This window comes from Salarias fasciatus, chromosome 11 (assembly GCF_902148845.1).
Source record: "Salarias fasciatus chromosome 11, fSalaFa1.1, whole genome shotgun sequence".
Taxonomy (NCBI): Eukaryota; Metazoa; Chordata; class Actinopteri; order Blenniiformes; family Blenniidae; genus Salarias; species Salarias fasciatus.
This window is the reverse complement of record NC_043755.1, coordinates 19,037,659-19,053,308: the sequence shown is the minus strand read 5'-3', so window position 1 is coordinate 19,053,308 and position 15,650 is coordinate 19,037,659. Positions and strand designations below refer to the sequence as shown.

At 42.1% G+C, this 15,650-nt stretch overlaps 1 protein-coding gene across 1 annotated transcript in view; it reads left to right on the top strand.

The window, feature by feature from the left end:
• me1 (malic enzyme 1, NADP(+)-dependent, cytosolic) overlaps positions 1-15,650 on the top strand; it is an 82,730-nt gene that overhangs the window by 15,642 nt on the left and 51,438 nt on the right. The window contains exon 2 of the mRNA XM_030103384.1: positions 12,622-12,755. Within this exon, the coding sequence (XP_029959244.1) occupies positions 12,622-12,755 (134 nt within the window). The remainder of the gene's footprint in view (positions 1-12,621; positions 12,756-15,650) is intronic.

Below are 15,650 nucleotides of genomic sequence, written 5' to 3'. Positions count from 1 at the left end.
AACGTGCAAACTCATCGGACGTCACTGAGCTGAGCTGTTGGGCCGAGGCTGCTATGCACCGGAAAGCACTGAGGAGCACACTACAGAGGTTTAACACCTGTTTTCAGTCACTCATTTTCCTTCTCCACATATCCAGGGTATGTAGAACTATGGTTATACCTCGAAAGAAAGCTGCATAGATGTGCCACATTAGTCTGAAACTTTCTGAAACACTTGTGTCACACGTCCTGTTAAGGATAAACTAATGCCCCAACACATTTGTACCTTTAAGGGATAACAGTCTCTTTCTAAGGATCTCCTTTCTCTTATAGTTCAATGAAAAAGAAATACATTAATCTGATAAAGGTAAAAGAAAAAGAAAGGCTGTATATGTTTTTGCACTTTCACCTCATGGAAAAGTTATTAAGTAGTTCCAGAAATCTGCACTTGCAAGAACTGGAGAAATTAAGATTTTCAAATCTATGGTGTTGTGGCTCCAACTTGTATTTTCTTATTCTTTAGGTATGACTCCAGGGAGCATTGTTCGAGGAAATACAATAGAAAACTGTCTTGAATTAGGCAGGTTCCAGGGTAAAAATGACTCACAGGTTTGCAGTATATCCACGTAAAATATTCACAATAACTATGTTTCCCTTTTCCCATGTTATCTTTTAATTTTAGTGTCTCACCTTGTCACCATTCCTTCTCTGTTTCTCATCCACACTCTCACACTCACAGCCATGCTGCCTGGCTCCATCTCCTCTCACCTCCACAAAGCTGCACTGGAATAAAAGAAAGTAATGTTCCACAGTAATCTGCTGGCACGCTGCTCCACACCCCACTTCCATAGCTGGGTAAAAACAATGATGCAGCTGCTGCCTGCTGAGACAGAAAGGCTTTTCAGGTGTTATTGGGTATCAGATAAACTGAGGCATCATTCTTACATACCAGGAAAATATGAGCAGGATCTGGTTGGTCTCTGGTAAATCTCTCTTAGTTATCTATCAAGGAGTGGTTACTCCTCTGTGAATTCTCTCTATTTACTCAGAAGTGTTCTCATTTATTTGCTTTGATTGTTGAGACAAACCAGAAAGGGGAAACTTGTACTTTCACTAAGAAAAGAGCCAGGCCGTGCAGTTTATACGAGGTGAAGGTGTTTTTCCGTTTCACACTTGGCAGTCATAAAAAAATCATGGGACTTAATTTCTTACTTTTTTAGTTTGACTTTGAATGTTTTTCTACATTTTCTACCACACACGTTATAATGTTGGGTTTTCATTTCAAATTCTTCAAAGAGACGCGTGTGGCTGATAGAATCAGTGGCTTCTTTCAAAGTCTAAAAATGGGGTGAACTGTGTGTTGAGGTGGTTCCATGGAAACAACATGGGACGCTTATCATTGTTTTTTATTTTTTTCCTCATGTTGCCATGTGCTTTAAGCCTGTCTCTTGCTGGCATGATGATGAGGCTGGTGTCAAATTACTAAAGACTTTTTCCTGAACACCCACCAGTCTCTTATTTGTTTCATGTTATTGTGTCATGTTATTTCAAACTTAAACATGCATAAGTGATTCAGATCAGTATAATAATCATTTTAAAAAGTCTTTAAAGTAAGTTTTTCTTCGAACCAGATGCAATATCTCTGAATTTATACTGGTACATAACCATGAAGTGTCGTTAGCCCCTCACCTTTGATAAAATATTGGTTTGAGTGTGGTCTTTGTCTTTCTTTGGTTATCTCAGTGTTTGCCCTGTTATGATATGTTGACCTGTGCAGTACGTCTCTTGCTCTAACCCATCGTGAGCTGGGATTGACTCCAGAAAGAACTCAAAAACAGCGAAGAAGATGGATGAATGGATGGCGCTCAGGCTCATTGTGACAGATTTACATCTGCAGTGAAGATGAAGGAACTGTGACAGCTCAGTCATCATTAATGAACATACCAGGCTTTGTCTGAAGTCATTTCGGTACATTTATTGATTCACTGCTTCCTCTGTTCTGGAAAGACTTCTTACCGATGACCTCCTTCCTCTAAGTTCAAACCATCTCCCAATGCTTTTCTGGTAAAATAAAATAAGATAGACTGTGGCTTGATGAAGATTACGCTGTAGATTTTTGGTCCAGATGAAATGATTCCTCTCTGTGTAGCGCTGACAGACTGCAGTGGTGAACGCTCTGTCCTGCTCTCCCTTTCTCGACGTGGCAGCACCAGACGGAGGCTGAGTTCACTGTGGTGAATGGTGGTTTGGTAGAGCTGCAGTTACATAACGATCCTGGTCAGCTGGCTGATCACAGACGTAAAGAGCTGTGAATGCTGGAACGATCACCCCCACCAGCCACCATCCAGGTGCAAACAGCCCGGTCAGCTTGTGTCTGACCTCATGAAGTCCGACCCTGCCTCCTGCATTCTTTCTTATTTCCTCTCTCCCGCTCTTTTCTTTGTTTTTGTCATTCTGTGGCCCACCGTTTTTCCTCATCTTTGGATTCCACCCTCTAATCCCTGCTATGATAACTGTGGGATAAATCTGCCATTCCACAGGCATATCCACTCTCTTACCCCCACCAGCTGTTTTCACAGCGTCTAGACACACATACCGCTATTGATCAAACAAAAAGGAGAGAGCGTTGCGCTGCTGGACAAGGAGGATGTCGCGGAGTGTGGTTCCTCTCCTGCGGCAGGATTAAATACACTCGCCGCTAACATTTTGGCGGTTTGGATCAAGGTTTAAGCAGTGTTGTGTGAAGCTCGTGTGTGTGTGTGTGTTGGGGAAGCATCAGAGTGTACATAGTTCTTGTCTGCCTACTTAAGCACACAGCTGTGTTTGTCTATGAGGAGTTCAATTAAATCTGAATTAATATTACTATATTTGGTGCGTGTGTGTGTGTGTGTGTGTGTGTGTGTGTGTGTGTGTGTGTGTGTGTGTGTGTGTGTGTGTGTGTGTGTTTATAAACATCGCGGCGGCGATAGAAGCAGGCGTATGACTCAGTCTTTCCTCCAGCTGCTGCCTGGAGTCTCTCCCAGAGCAGGTCACCGTCGGCCAGCCCAGTGAACTCGCCAGGAGGCTTCCTGTGATAGCAGCCTTCTAATTCTGGTTCATGCTGAGTCCATGTATTTGCCAACCTCCTGCATGTGCTTTGGTCTACGAATGAGCTTACTCTGCACGTCTGCGGCGAATATCGTGTTCAAGGTTAAGACAGGAGATGGTTTACGTGGGGGATGTCTGAACCCTCAAGGCTCCAGATCTCTTTACTTTCGAGCCAAGTCCGAATCCCTCTCTTCTTGTTTTTATCTGTTTGTTTCCCATCTACTTTTTTTTTTTTTGTCTTCGCTGACTGCATGCGTCGCAGTGATCTTCTGAGGTGTTACTGTGCGGCGTAGCAGGTCCGTCCTGCGGCGCCGTGGGAGAACACGTGGCAGTAGTGACGGGGCATGGCCGGAGCGGACGGTGCTGTTTATGGGACCGGCCTCAGCGGTCCCTCCGTTCCCTGTTTGGTCAGCTGCACAGAGCCTGTTGGTGGATCCGCTCTGACATCACCAGCAGAAGTGGATCCAGATATCCCGGCCTGCGGTGGAGCAGCGGTGTGGGCGAACTCCACCGCCAAAGACCACTTTCTCACAGTCCACCTAAATGTCAGGCAAATGTTAGCATCCCCACAGCTTCACTTTAGTTTGATTCAGAGGCAGCTTTGGTTTGGAAATCATCTTCAAATGCTTTCTTTCTTTCTACTGTTTGCAATTTTCTCATCTTTGGATTTCATCCAAAGAAAAAGCATTTCATTCATTCAACTTGCAGCAGTGCTTCTTTACTGCCTCAGTCTTTTCAAAACAATTGCCGTGTTTTCACTGTTGATAGTTTCAACTGTTTTTATGTCAATCTTTTTAGAGTTTCAATTTAAGCCTATTTTACTGGCAGAGTTTATTTAGCATTGGTAGGTTTTTTTTCAGTTTTTATATGTTTCTTTTCAGTGTGAGGATATGCTCCAAAAAATTAATATTCTGTAGTACATATCAGAGTATCTAAAAGTGGTGTCTCATAAAGCCCTTGCAGTGTGAGCACTCTTTTATAAAGTACAGACTCCTTATAAATAAATAAATATATATATATATATATATATATATATATATATATATATATATATATATATATATATATATATATATATATATATATATATATATAAGAATCTGGCTTGGAGCTTTTTCACTAAAAGTGGCCAGCATGATCTCTCAGTGAGTATGTTCTTGAGCCTGACTCAGGGATTGTCTGTGTGGATTTTGTATGCTCTATCTGTTAGTGTATCCTTAAATTGTCTGTTGTTGTAGATTCAGGCTTCAGGGTGTGAAATGGCTTTGCACATAGTCAGCTGGGTTCAGCTCCAGTGACCTATGATCGTAAGTTGTATAAATTGAAATGGAAAATCAATAATTGTACCATGAAGTGGCCTACAAGCAAAGTTTTTCTTGTTTTGTTTGGCTCCGTCCTAAATCAGTTGTATAGGTTCTCAGTGTCACTGTTCTGGTTCTTACTATAACATGAAAGTCCATATATGTACTGCTTTGTTCTTTTTCATCCCCTGAAATTCTCCAACATGCTTTATCTAAACATACTTCATGAATGCTGTTGATGTAGCATGAATCATGAAGTCTAGCATTCAAAGAAAACATATCTTCAAAGATGGATCATGAGCGCAGCAACAGATAAATGAGAGGACTCGGGGTTAAGATGGCTATCGCCATACATCACTTTCTTCAAGTGGTTTAACTGATAAACAAGTTGTACAAGAAAGCCATATTGTCTGGAGGCTCGGCGCTCCCTCCTCTGAAAAGGGAGCTCTCCCTCTCCCACACAGCTTTGAATAGAGAAGTGCTCTGTGGCCACACACGTCTCTGCCAGGTCGTATCTCAGTGCCAAGCATTTGAGCCCTCTCCCTGGTGAAGGCCTGCAGGCCTTTGTCTCCGTGTCTGATCTGCGACTGCGGTTGAGCGAGGCTCAATGGGGGGAAAGGCCTCCCTATCGTGTTAGGCTCAGGTCGCTCTCAATAGAGGCTGTTTCTCCCAGGGCAGAGGGTCTTTCCATTCAAGTTCAAGCAAAAAGGGAGCTACGAGATGTAGTGAGGCGACATTCAGTGTTTTTATTGTTTGGCTTTTTTGATTCTGTTGGCATTAAGTGTTTTCTCCTCTTATCTATGAATTTCAAAGCTGAGTCAGTCATGGCTTTGTGGGGGAATCGCATCATTCTCAAGTTTTCCCAGGAAATTTTAACAGTTTTAAGGCTTTAGATTTTTGGTTAAGGTTTTCCTTTGTCAGCACAATGACAACATTGTGGATGTTGACCAGCTGCTGATTCTTATAGTGAAACCACAAGCCATGTGTTTGCTTAAAAGATGAAAGACTATTAAAGCAACACATAATTTCATGCAATGCCATTGGAATGCTGATCTTTATTTTGCTGCCACATTGTTCACGTCACCAGTCAGCAGTCCAAGACAGGGGAAACAATGTGGAATCAGTCATACATAATCATCCATGAGTTCACTGATCAACCTATTGGACAGTAGGAGCTACCTAGATTACCTGGAGAAATAAACCTCAGGTTGCACAGGCATAATGTGAAAACTCCACACAGACAGTCCGAGCTGTCCGAACCACTTCAAATGACTAAAAATTAAAATAAGAACAGAGATTTTATCAAGTCATTAACTGTCTTTAAGATTAGTTTTCCTTTTTTCTGTTTTTGCCTTCTGCTGTTTTGTAGCACCCTCTAGTGGCTGTCCCCACAATGACACAAACAAAGAAGAAACTGGAAAAAAAAATGCAGAGAGGTTTCTATGAATGGATAGAAAAAAACCCCAATCTGATAACATTTTTATTGTGTACACCAAAGGTGTCATATTTTGGAAGAGTTTATTTTGTCTGGAGGATTAGAAGAAAACTGCCAGCCTGGTTTTTTTTTCTCTTTTTTTTTAATTTTTTTATTTATTTTTTTGGTTTATCTGGCAAAAGCAACTTATAACATGTGTCAAAGAAGTACCCGCTACTTTTTTGGAGGAGATCTTTATCATTGGATGAATAGAAAATTGTGATTTCCTTTGTGACAAAGAGTATTTGGCTTATTTCATCCAAAACTTATTCAAATCCATCAAGCAGTTGTCATCTTCATTTCGGACCAAAAAGACAACTCCAGAATTGTGACAGCTCAGTAACACAATCTGCATTTTCAGGCTTCAGCGTGGAACAAGTGTGTAAACTGTGCTGTACAACGGTTTCCATGATAGACTTCACAGGCAATTTATAGAGAATGTAACCCAATACCTGTGTGAATAGGTATAGGCACAGTTGCTATGTTTGTTGAAGAAAATCAGTGTTTTTGCCAGTTTTTCCTACATGGATTTTGCTTTCTGCCCGCCCACAAAGCTGGCTTACAGAGATGACACAGACTAAAAAAGAAAAGTTAAAATTGAAGTGGTTGGAGCAAGTTTTTGTTGCTGCTGTGGTTCAAAAAATAACCACACCATTTCCCATAGTAAAACCTGATGTTATCTTTGCATCCCAGAGTTTATGTTAGACATTTGAGTCTGCAGGCTGAGCTCAGTTAACCTCGCTGTCCTCATTAGAGGTTAATTTCTCCATCTTCTCCGGAGCGCTCAGAAGACACAGCTCTTTTCATAGTTCAACAAGGAGACTCAGCTTTAATGTCTCCACTCCATGTCTGGTGAAGATCACTGCCTTTTTTCACTCTCCAGTCACTTTCGAAGTTTGTTTCACTCAGGAGTTTCCTTTAAATTCCCTTCACACAGAGGATGAAATACGACTCAACACATGACGGGAGGGTTGTGTGTGAGAACGGTCCCAGAACATTGTTATCATTGTGATAAGCAGCTCACATCTCCAGTGGCAGTAAGGAATTTGTAGATGAGAGTGAACCTAAACTGCGGACGAAGGGAGCGGCTTCGCTCTCGGCTCGCTGTTAGACGGAGCTCTGTGTGGTTTTGGCGGAGGGGAAATTAAAAGGTTGTGGTAAAAAAAGTGTTTAGGTTTCTCAAGGTTCACGCTGAAAAGCTGCAACAAGCCCACCCTTTGAACTCCCTGGCAAGAACAGAAAGGCATTTTATCAGTTTAAAAGAGCTTGTACTTTCATCTTTCTTGTTTGGCTCATCTGGTTTACTAATTAGCTGTTTCCTCTCGCCGCTGAATGTTTCGGGGTGGGCATGGCAGCACTCCGGGGTTAGAGGTTGGCGCTGCCCAGTGGGGAGATTACAGGTTTCGGTTGTTACCACGGCTTCTGGAACATGAGGCTGTGGGCATCACACGTGTTGGCACAGGCTGAGGGCACCTCTGATGTGGTCGGGGCCATGTGGAAGCGTTCCAGGGTTTGTGCTGCCCGGCCCAGTTTAGGGCTCCCGAAGGAAAAAGCGATAGCGGGCGGAGCAGCAGCAGTCAAACACTGTGCAAACTGTATTCTGACAAACAAACACTGGCAGGCTTGAGGGGGTATACACGAGTGTGTGTTTCTGTGTGTATGAGTGTGTGTGTGTGTGTGCATGCATGCCCACTTTTAGGTTTTCTTGTGTGTTTTTCTTCAATCAGCTTCACTCTATATGTAAACTAAGAGTCATTCATAGAATTAACCATGAGTCAGGACTCTGTATGGATCGGAGACGAGTAGAATTTGGCAGTGTTCTTGTTTAATGGCTTCACTGTTTTTGGGTCTGATAGGTTTTGGGCAATGTTATATAGGTTAGGATTTGATAAATGATTAATAATATTGCTCATCTGACCAAGCATCTTTTTTGTCAGGGAAACAGTACCTCAAATATTATTGTATTTTTAAAGAAAAGGTAAACTTCTGCAACATCTTGCATCACTGTTTTCTCAGTATTTTCTTCCCCCTGGTCTGAGTTGAGAGAAGTTCCTTCTTCACTCTTTAGAAAATCACTTGGCAGGAATGCTGACTAAAAGACAAACAGTCTCCAGAAAAAATAACATTGGCAGCTCAATTTACACGCAGACGACAAGGGTGTTGCAAAGCCAATATTCAATTCAAAAGTCAAATAGATGTCAAACGTCAAAACGACTTCAAGCCGGCATTCATGGTTCCCACGCTTTCCTGGCCAAACTCTATGAACCGTGTCCTGCTAATCTTCCTTGCAATGAAACGGCCGCTGCTCCTGCTCTCCTTCCATCTCTGATGCCCACCGCTGACCTAACCAGCCATAACGTCAATCACAAAGTCACTCCACAGCGCAGGGTTTCCCCGTTTGGATGGCCAAAACGCTCCAGCCTTTGTAGATGATGGTAATTGGTCGTTTTGGGTTGGATTCAATGGCTGGTGTCTGTTTCAGATATGACACTGGCAGCCTTTGAGCTCCTGGCAATTATTCTTAATGAGGCATGGTTCACTTTCATGCACTTTGAAGGGCGGGATATTATTATGCAGTACATAATAAACTTTTAATTTGCATGTGTTTGTCTAGTTTTCTGCTCTGAAGCACTGTCAACACTAATGTTTGATACCTGTTCTGTGAGGCATCTAGTTGTTTCTTACACTGTCACCTCTTTAGGTTTTTAGAAAAACTGTGAAAAATTCAATAAAATGTAGACATCCATATTTTTCAAGTGAAACCGGGAAACTTTCATTGCGTTTTTAGTTTCCATTTCTGCGACAGTGGTACTCAGAGCCACTGAAAATGTAGCTTTTTGAAAACGCCTTCAACTCAGTCTCTATGAAAATGGGGGGAACACAACTTTTCTGGTACTACTGCACATGCATCCCATGTCCTTCGCAAATAGTAACTCTGGCATTTCCATGTAAACAAATATCTTTTTCAAAATGTTGCTGAGTAAATGCAAATTTTTTTCTGAAATGAAAATGCAAAAGCGATGCGTTTTTCACTTGAAACACCGTCATGTAAACTGGCTTGTACCTTTTTTTTGGGTTTGTGTCTTCAGTTTCTTGTGGTGTAATTATCATATCATGCCTGGAACACCTCCCCAAAGAGGCATCCAGGAGGCATCCTGAAGAGAAGCCACCTCAGCTGGCCCCTCTCGATGTGGAGGAGTAGCGGGTCTACTCCTAGCTCAACCCTGGTGACTGAGCTCCCCACCCTGTGTCTATAGGAGCGACAGCCACCCTAAGCAGCTCATTTTGGCTGCTTGCGTGTATTAGAGGTTACGTCTCTCAGCTCGCCTGGGAACACCTCCGGTTCGTCTCGGAAGTACTGCTGGATGTGTCTGGGAACAGGGAAGTCTGGGCATCCTTGCAGACAGCTGACCCTAGAACCTGGCCCTGAATAAGCAGTAGTAGATGGATGGATGGACTGTCATTTTTCTCCACTTCGAACTGTTTATTGCCCTGAGTGTTAGACTTGACTCACTGAGCATGCCTAAATCAGCACATATTTAAATGTATGCTCCATTTATGAAAACCTCTGCTGCAAATAAAATGTAAAAACAGCAATGAAAACAGTCGCCACGTGTTCTGAGCACAGTGAACTCCAAAGATGTGACTCCAAGTGCTGCGTCAGCAGAAAGCTCCATGCATCATTCTTCACAAACCTGTTGAGTTAAATCTGTGCAACTGGTGCAACGACGACTGTTTGTCCAACAGGAAATGCGAGACTGTTTGTGTGAGTGTAAATGTTTGTCACGAGCGGCTTCACAGAAAATGTCGCTGTGCAGTCAGTTACCGCTGAGTGTGTGACTCTCAGCTAATGAAAGAGCAGTGTGAGGAACGAATCTCGTTTTATAGCCCCAAATAAACCTCAGTTTGCTTGGTGTATTTTAAGACTTTCCTGCCCTGTACGTCCCACTCGGTCAGCTGCTACAGACGAGCGGAGCGGCGCCTCATCATGGACCAGCTGCTGCTGCTGCTGCTGCTCCAGACGCACACGTAGTCTGCCGGGAACAGCTGGCTCTGGGAAATATAGAAAATGTTTTTTGATAATTGGAGGAAGGTTATAATTCGAAGTTGCTTCTGTCTATTTGAGGTCCGTTAAACACAGACTACATCGAGCCACGACTTACGACAGGCCGACCGGGGAGTGCTTTATAGTCCATCAAATGCCAATTCTTTTCCTGTCTGGAGTCACTGCTGTCAGGGGACTGAGGCTGCTTGAGCCAGTTGTTCTTCACATGCTGTTAACTTGCTGGATGACACTGCCTTCACACTGAAAACAGCAAGATTATACAGCATCCTTTTGTTTCTGATGTCTTGCCAGAAGGGAAATAGCTTGTTTTTGCTTTCTTCGCTCTTTTTGCTATAATCAGAAATCACTGTGATTACATCTGAAAGCAGTCTCAGCATTTCGTTTTCTGATAATCCAACTCTAATAAGATCTGGATGTGCATCTGTGGTTAGTGGTGCTGGTTTGTCTGACCGCAGACTCACCAAATTCCATGTGCCTGACTCTGACTCGTATGTTTTTCTACTTCTACCCCATGAACCTTTGAAAAAAAGAACTGTGACGCCATGCTTGACCCAATGTTATGATCACATAAAGATAATGAAAGTGATCGGATTTCAGTTCTCCAGAAAGGGTCTAATATGTCAAGCATTCATTTGCCATGCTTTTTTACAAACTCATCATACTTATAACAGTAGCAATATTATGTAATCTGTGACAAAAGGTCGTTAAATCCTGTTTCAATCTATAAATGTTGGCATATGTCTTTTTGGTCTGTTTCACACCATACAGCCCTTTCATTACAAATAAATACCATAATAAGTCGGTTCTTAAATATATAACCATAAAAAGATTAAACTAAGTGTTGAAACATCCTTCAGTTTGCATGTGTTTCGGTGACTACCTTGTAAAAGGTTAATGCACCGTGTGATCAAGTACATTTTTATTACAACTTCAGAAGTGTTTTAACACAACCATGAACACAGGAAGTGCCGGCGGAGGCTCTGAAAGGGCCGCAGATGGCAGCGGCCCAGGGGCCGAGCAGGCGTGGACGGGATCCCAAACATTTGCACTCATGCTTCACTTAAGTCTCAGTAACCAGCAACAGTAGCTGGCATGTGGAAGCTGAGGTTTCGCCGGGTCGCTGCACGTCCAACACTAGAAAAAGGATGCAGAGTGCCCACCGTGTCATGCCTCACTTGCAGAGAATAGTGGAGAATGTCGCCTTGGTTTGTGATATGGACTTGATGCTCGCTCCGGGTGCTTTAGGGACACATTCCCCTCGGTTCACATCAAAAGAGATGTGCTGTGGCTGTAACTGCTGCCGCGCTGTCGTGTCACTTTGAGGTGAAACATCCCTCCGAAGTGAAATCATTGTTTCCTCTTGAGAATAACCCTTCCAGTCAGAGGTCAGACTCTTCTGGGTTTCAACCTTGACACCACACGTGTGCACATTTTTCTATATTCAAAGTCTCGGGTCAGAGGTGAGCGAGATGAAAGTCTAAGCAGAGGTCAAAGTGAAGCTGGTTATTAGTCTGGGCCTTGTGGTGTGAGTTTTTGAGCTTGTGCGTCGGTGACAGCGGACATCACAGCACAATGTGAGCTCACTGCAGCCTCTGTGAAGACGGACCGGCTGACAGGGAGCCCCTCTGAGAGCAAACACTCGCCCAACACGTTTGACAGGCCATCGTTCATCACTTGGGAATGTGAGACCACAAAGAACTGTGCAACGTTTTCCTTAATATTCCTTCTTTTCCAACAAACTGCCAAGATAAACTCTCTTTGCAAAGGAAATTAAAGCTTTATCATGCAGAAGGTTTCACTCTTCTATTGAATTTAATTTGAACATTGCGTTAAATAACTAAAAGTCCTGATCCTATTAGATTTTAGAATTGATCAAAGTGTCTGAAAACACCGAAAGACGTCTTCCAATACCCAGAGCAAACTGAATGTTACTGTTGTAAAATCTGAAATATAAGGTTTAGAGATGTTCTCAGAGCTTCACTGAAATCCATTAAGGAAATTCCACAGTGTTGTGTTATTTTGACCTGTCAGTCACCAGGAGTCAGATGTCAGAAACCCAGAAAAGCGTTTCAGCATCTGCAGTCAAAGCTTATATGTTTACTCCAGCTCTTTACTTGCAACAGATAAAGTATTGCTTCTTATAGCAAGGATTTCAAACATTGAAACATTAACAGTGGGTTGATTGCTATTGGAACCCCCCCAGACATATTAAAGATATTAAATACAATTTCATGAAATGCAGTGCTTCTCAAAAGGTTGGTACGCTCATCAGTTTATATCTATGTCAACATTTTTTTTCTAACAAGAAGTCTATTTCTACATAAACTAACTTTGTTGCAGTCGCATGGAAATAGCCTCGAAACCCTCCCAACTTTCTCGGAAAAAACATTGTGCTTTTTTTTTTTTGAATCTCTAAAAAAAGATCTGAAGTCACTTAAAAACCAGCCATGTTTATACCTTCAGCGAGACGAAGCTTTCAGGTGGGGACTGATGTAAGTATGTGCATCAGATTTAAGTCCAGAGACGCAGGAACTGAATATCACCTCCAACGACACAGTGAGTGGTGGAATGACTCTCTTTAGCAGCCACCTTTCTGAAAAATGTGCTGTTAAACGTGACCTGCAGTGGTCAGCAGCTTTTGCTCAAACTGGACATTAGTGTCAATGTTACTATGGTGGAGATTAAACTGAGATGATGCTTTGTGTGTGTTTGTAGGGCCTGGCTTTCACCCTGGAGGAGCGTCAACAGCTGGGGATCCACGGCCTGCTGCCTCCGTGCTTCGTCAGCCAGGACATCCAGCTGCTACGAGTGCTCAAGAACTATGACATGAAGAAAGACAGTCTGGACAAGTGAGACTCGCTTTTTCACAATCTATTTGCTATGACTGGATCCCTTCCTCCTGTCTGCAGCCTCTTGAAGAGATGAGTTTCTGCTGATGCCCCAGAGAATCCCTCAGCCTCTCTTCATTGTGTATCTTGAGAGCCTGGGAGATTTTGTATTGGTGTTTGGAGGTGTGGGCGCCAATAATGATGACATTCATGCTTTGATTTTTGACACGTATCCACTGCCTTTAGTCTTCTTAAACCAGGACAAATCATTCTCAAAGGATTTACTAAGTTTCTAGACTATTAGTAACCATTAGTAAGGTTGCATTTCTTACTCCAGGGATTGTGAGGTGAAACATTCCCTCTTTATGCAGTTTGAAATTAGTTATGGAAGCCTTCCAAACACAATGAAAAGAATAGCACTGTCATCTCAGAACACCATACATTATACTAAACAAACCTCCTCACACATCTCTTTCACTTTTCATTCAGTTTCTCCTTGTTTCCAGCTCAATTCACTTCAGTTCTTCATGCGTCATTAAAACTGTAGGTAGTTTAACGAAACAAATAAACCACCCGCTAACATTTAAACCAGGTTTTTTTAATGAAGTGCAGTGACTGCTCTGAATTATATTCACTGATCTATATTCATTAATATTTTTGTTGGTGATATTGCATCCTTCTTCAGCCGTTCCATCATCAGCTGATTGTTCAGGATGACTGAGTTACGCCTGTGAGTCATAATTCAGGGTCAACAGGGCCCAGGAAGTTTCCTCCGCCACAGTGTTGTTTTCGTTAACGATGACGACGACGAAAATATTTCGTCAACGCCCCTTTTTTCCGTGACTAAAACGAGACGTGACGAGCTAAAAATATCTCTTTAAAAGACGGAAAAGTGACGAGACGTATCTGTTGTTTTCGTTAACGAGACGAGACGAGACGAAAATGTCGGTATTTTGACTTTCAAAATAAATGAAAACAAATGCGATTCCCCCAGCCAGTTCACGCAGATCGGCTGCTTTACTCTGAAAATATCAGGAATTCTCGAGCTGCTTCCTGCATGCCTGCACTGCATGCGCCGGCGCACTAGAGAGCGTGACAGCAACTTTCGCCCGGGCTCGGCGGGAGGAAAAGATGCAGCGATTTATGGATGTACTTTAATCAGAATCCAGCAGAAAATAAAACAGAACGCCTCGTAGTGGGAGACGGAGGATCTAATCCAACTGTTGACTGTTTGTTCTTACTGCGAAACTGCAACAGGAGCCCACCACTAATTAGTGAAGATTTTTCCCCAAGTACCTAATAAATCTTTACTTTTTCTTGTTCTTTTCTTTTTTAAAAATAATCCAGGTGTTGTCTTATTTTGAAGAAATGTATTTTCACTCTTGTTTAAAATTAGTATAAAGAAAATTCAGGTAAGGAATACTTACAAAGTTTATTAAACTGTCATTTCAGTTTTGAAGACTTCCAAGTGTTTCATACCATCAAGTTTACCCAAGGAATTAATTTAGTTTATTTCAGTTGTTTTAATGGTAGTATTTTCCTCATAACCATCTTAATATTGGTGTTATCTCTCCTCCAAAAGTAATAACAGGCAGTTACTCTGACCAGTTCAAATCAGTAACATAGAAACATAACAGACCAGTTTTAATAAAAGATCTCAGCCTTTATATCAGTATGGACATTATAAAAATAGCCTGAAAGTATCAGCAAAACTCCTATTAGTCCTCTCATTCTGTCTGCAGCGCTCATATAAGCACTGCATTGAGGTTGTAAAGTATCAAACTAGTCCAGTTATTATTTAATTCACAAGGAATCAATGTGTTATGATGGTTTTGTGCCATTTAAGTATATTTTATTATGTTTGTTTGGTTTAGAATTTCCTTTGTCTGTCTTTTTTCTCATGTACTATTGTTTCAGCCTTTTTTTAATGACTAAAACTTGACTAAAACCCGTTTGGTTTTCGTCGACTAAAACTAGACTAAAACTATGAAGTGTTGAAATGACTAAAACTAGACTAAAACTAATGAGCATTTCGTCCAAAAGACTAAGACTAAAACTAAATCAAAGCAGGCTGCCAAAAACAACACTGCTCCGCCATAGCAGACTAACAGCACTGCTGTCTAAAAACAGTTATCAGAGCATGTCGTTGACATTCCCATGCCCTATCAGTGTCATTTTCAGTCCGTCTCTGGAGACTTCAGTGCACCCAGGCTTCAGGTTCGTGTCCTCGTAACGGCTGTTTCCTCGCCGCTGCTTGGCCCGGGTGTGTTTACATACAGTCTGCTGCTCAACTCACAGCCCCTTCTTTGGTATTCACCGCAAGATGCTGTTGTGTATTTTCTTTTATGGCCAACATTCAAAACTTACATGACTTTACATTCTATTTTCAATGAGCTTGGATTAATTTTTTTTATACTTGTGGAATTAGCGACGAAGTGAACCTTTAAACACATGATGTAGTGACTTATGTACTCACTGTGACCGTGCTGTCAACAGAGGAAATGGATGTTCAAAGGCCATGCCAAATAAAATACTGCACTTATAAGCAGAAGGGAAAGCTCCACATCCAATGAGGCTCCTAGAAATCAGTGACAAGCCTGAACTGAGTGATGATCGCTCATGCTGGATTCAGATGGAGACAGACTGAGTTCTCGACTTTAAAGGAAACAGAACACTCAGTTCGTCGGCAGTGACGCTGCTTCAGAAAGCCATGTGTACTGTAAATATTCCTGTTTCCTGGGCGTGGACAGCAATGTTCACGCCTTTTAGGGTGAAAAATGGTGAGAGAGATCATTTCTGTTCTGAATCAGAAAATAGCACACCGCTGTCATGTGCAAGGCTTCCTCTTTGAAGGTCAATGTGCTGGCTGATAATAAAGTCATCAGAATGCTAATTTGTACATTTATCCTCAAGCCA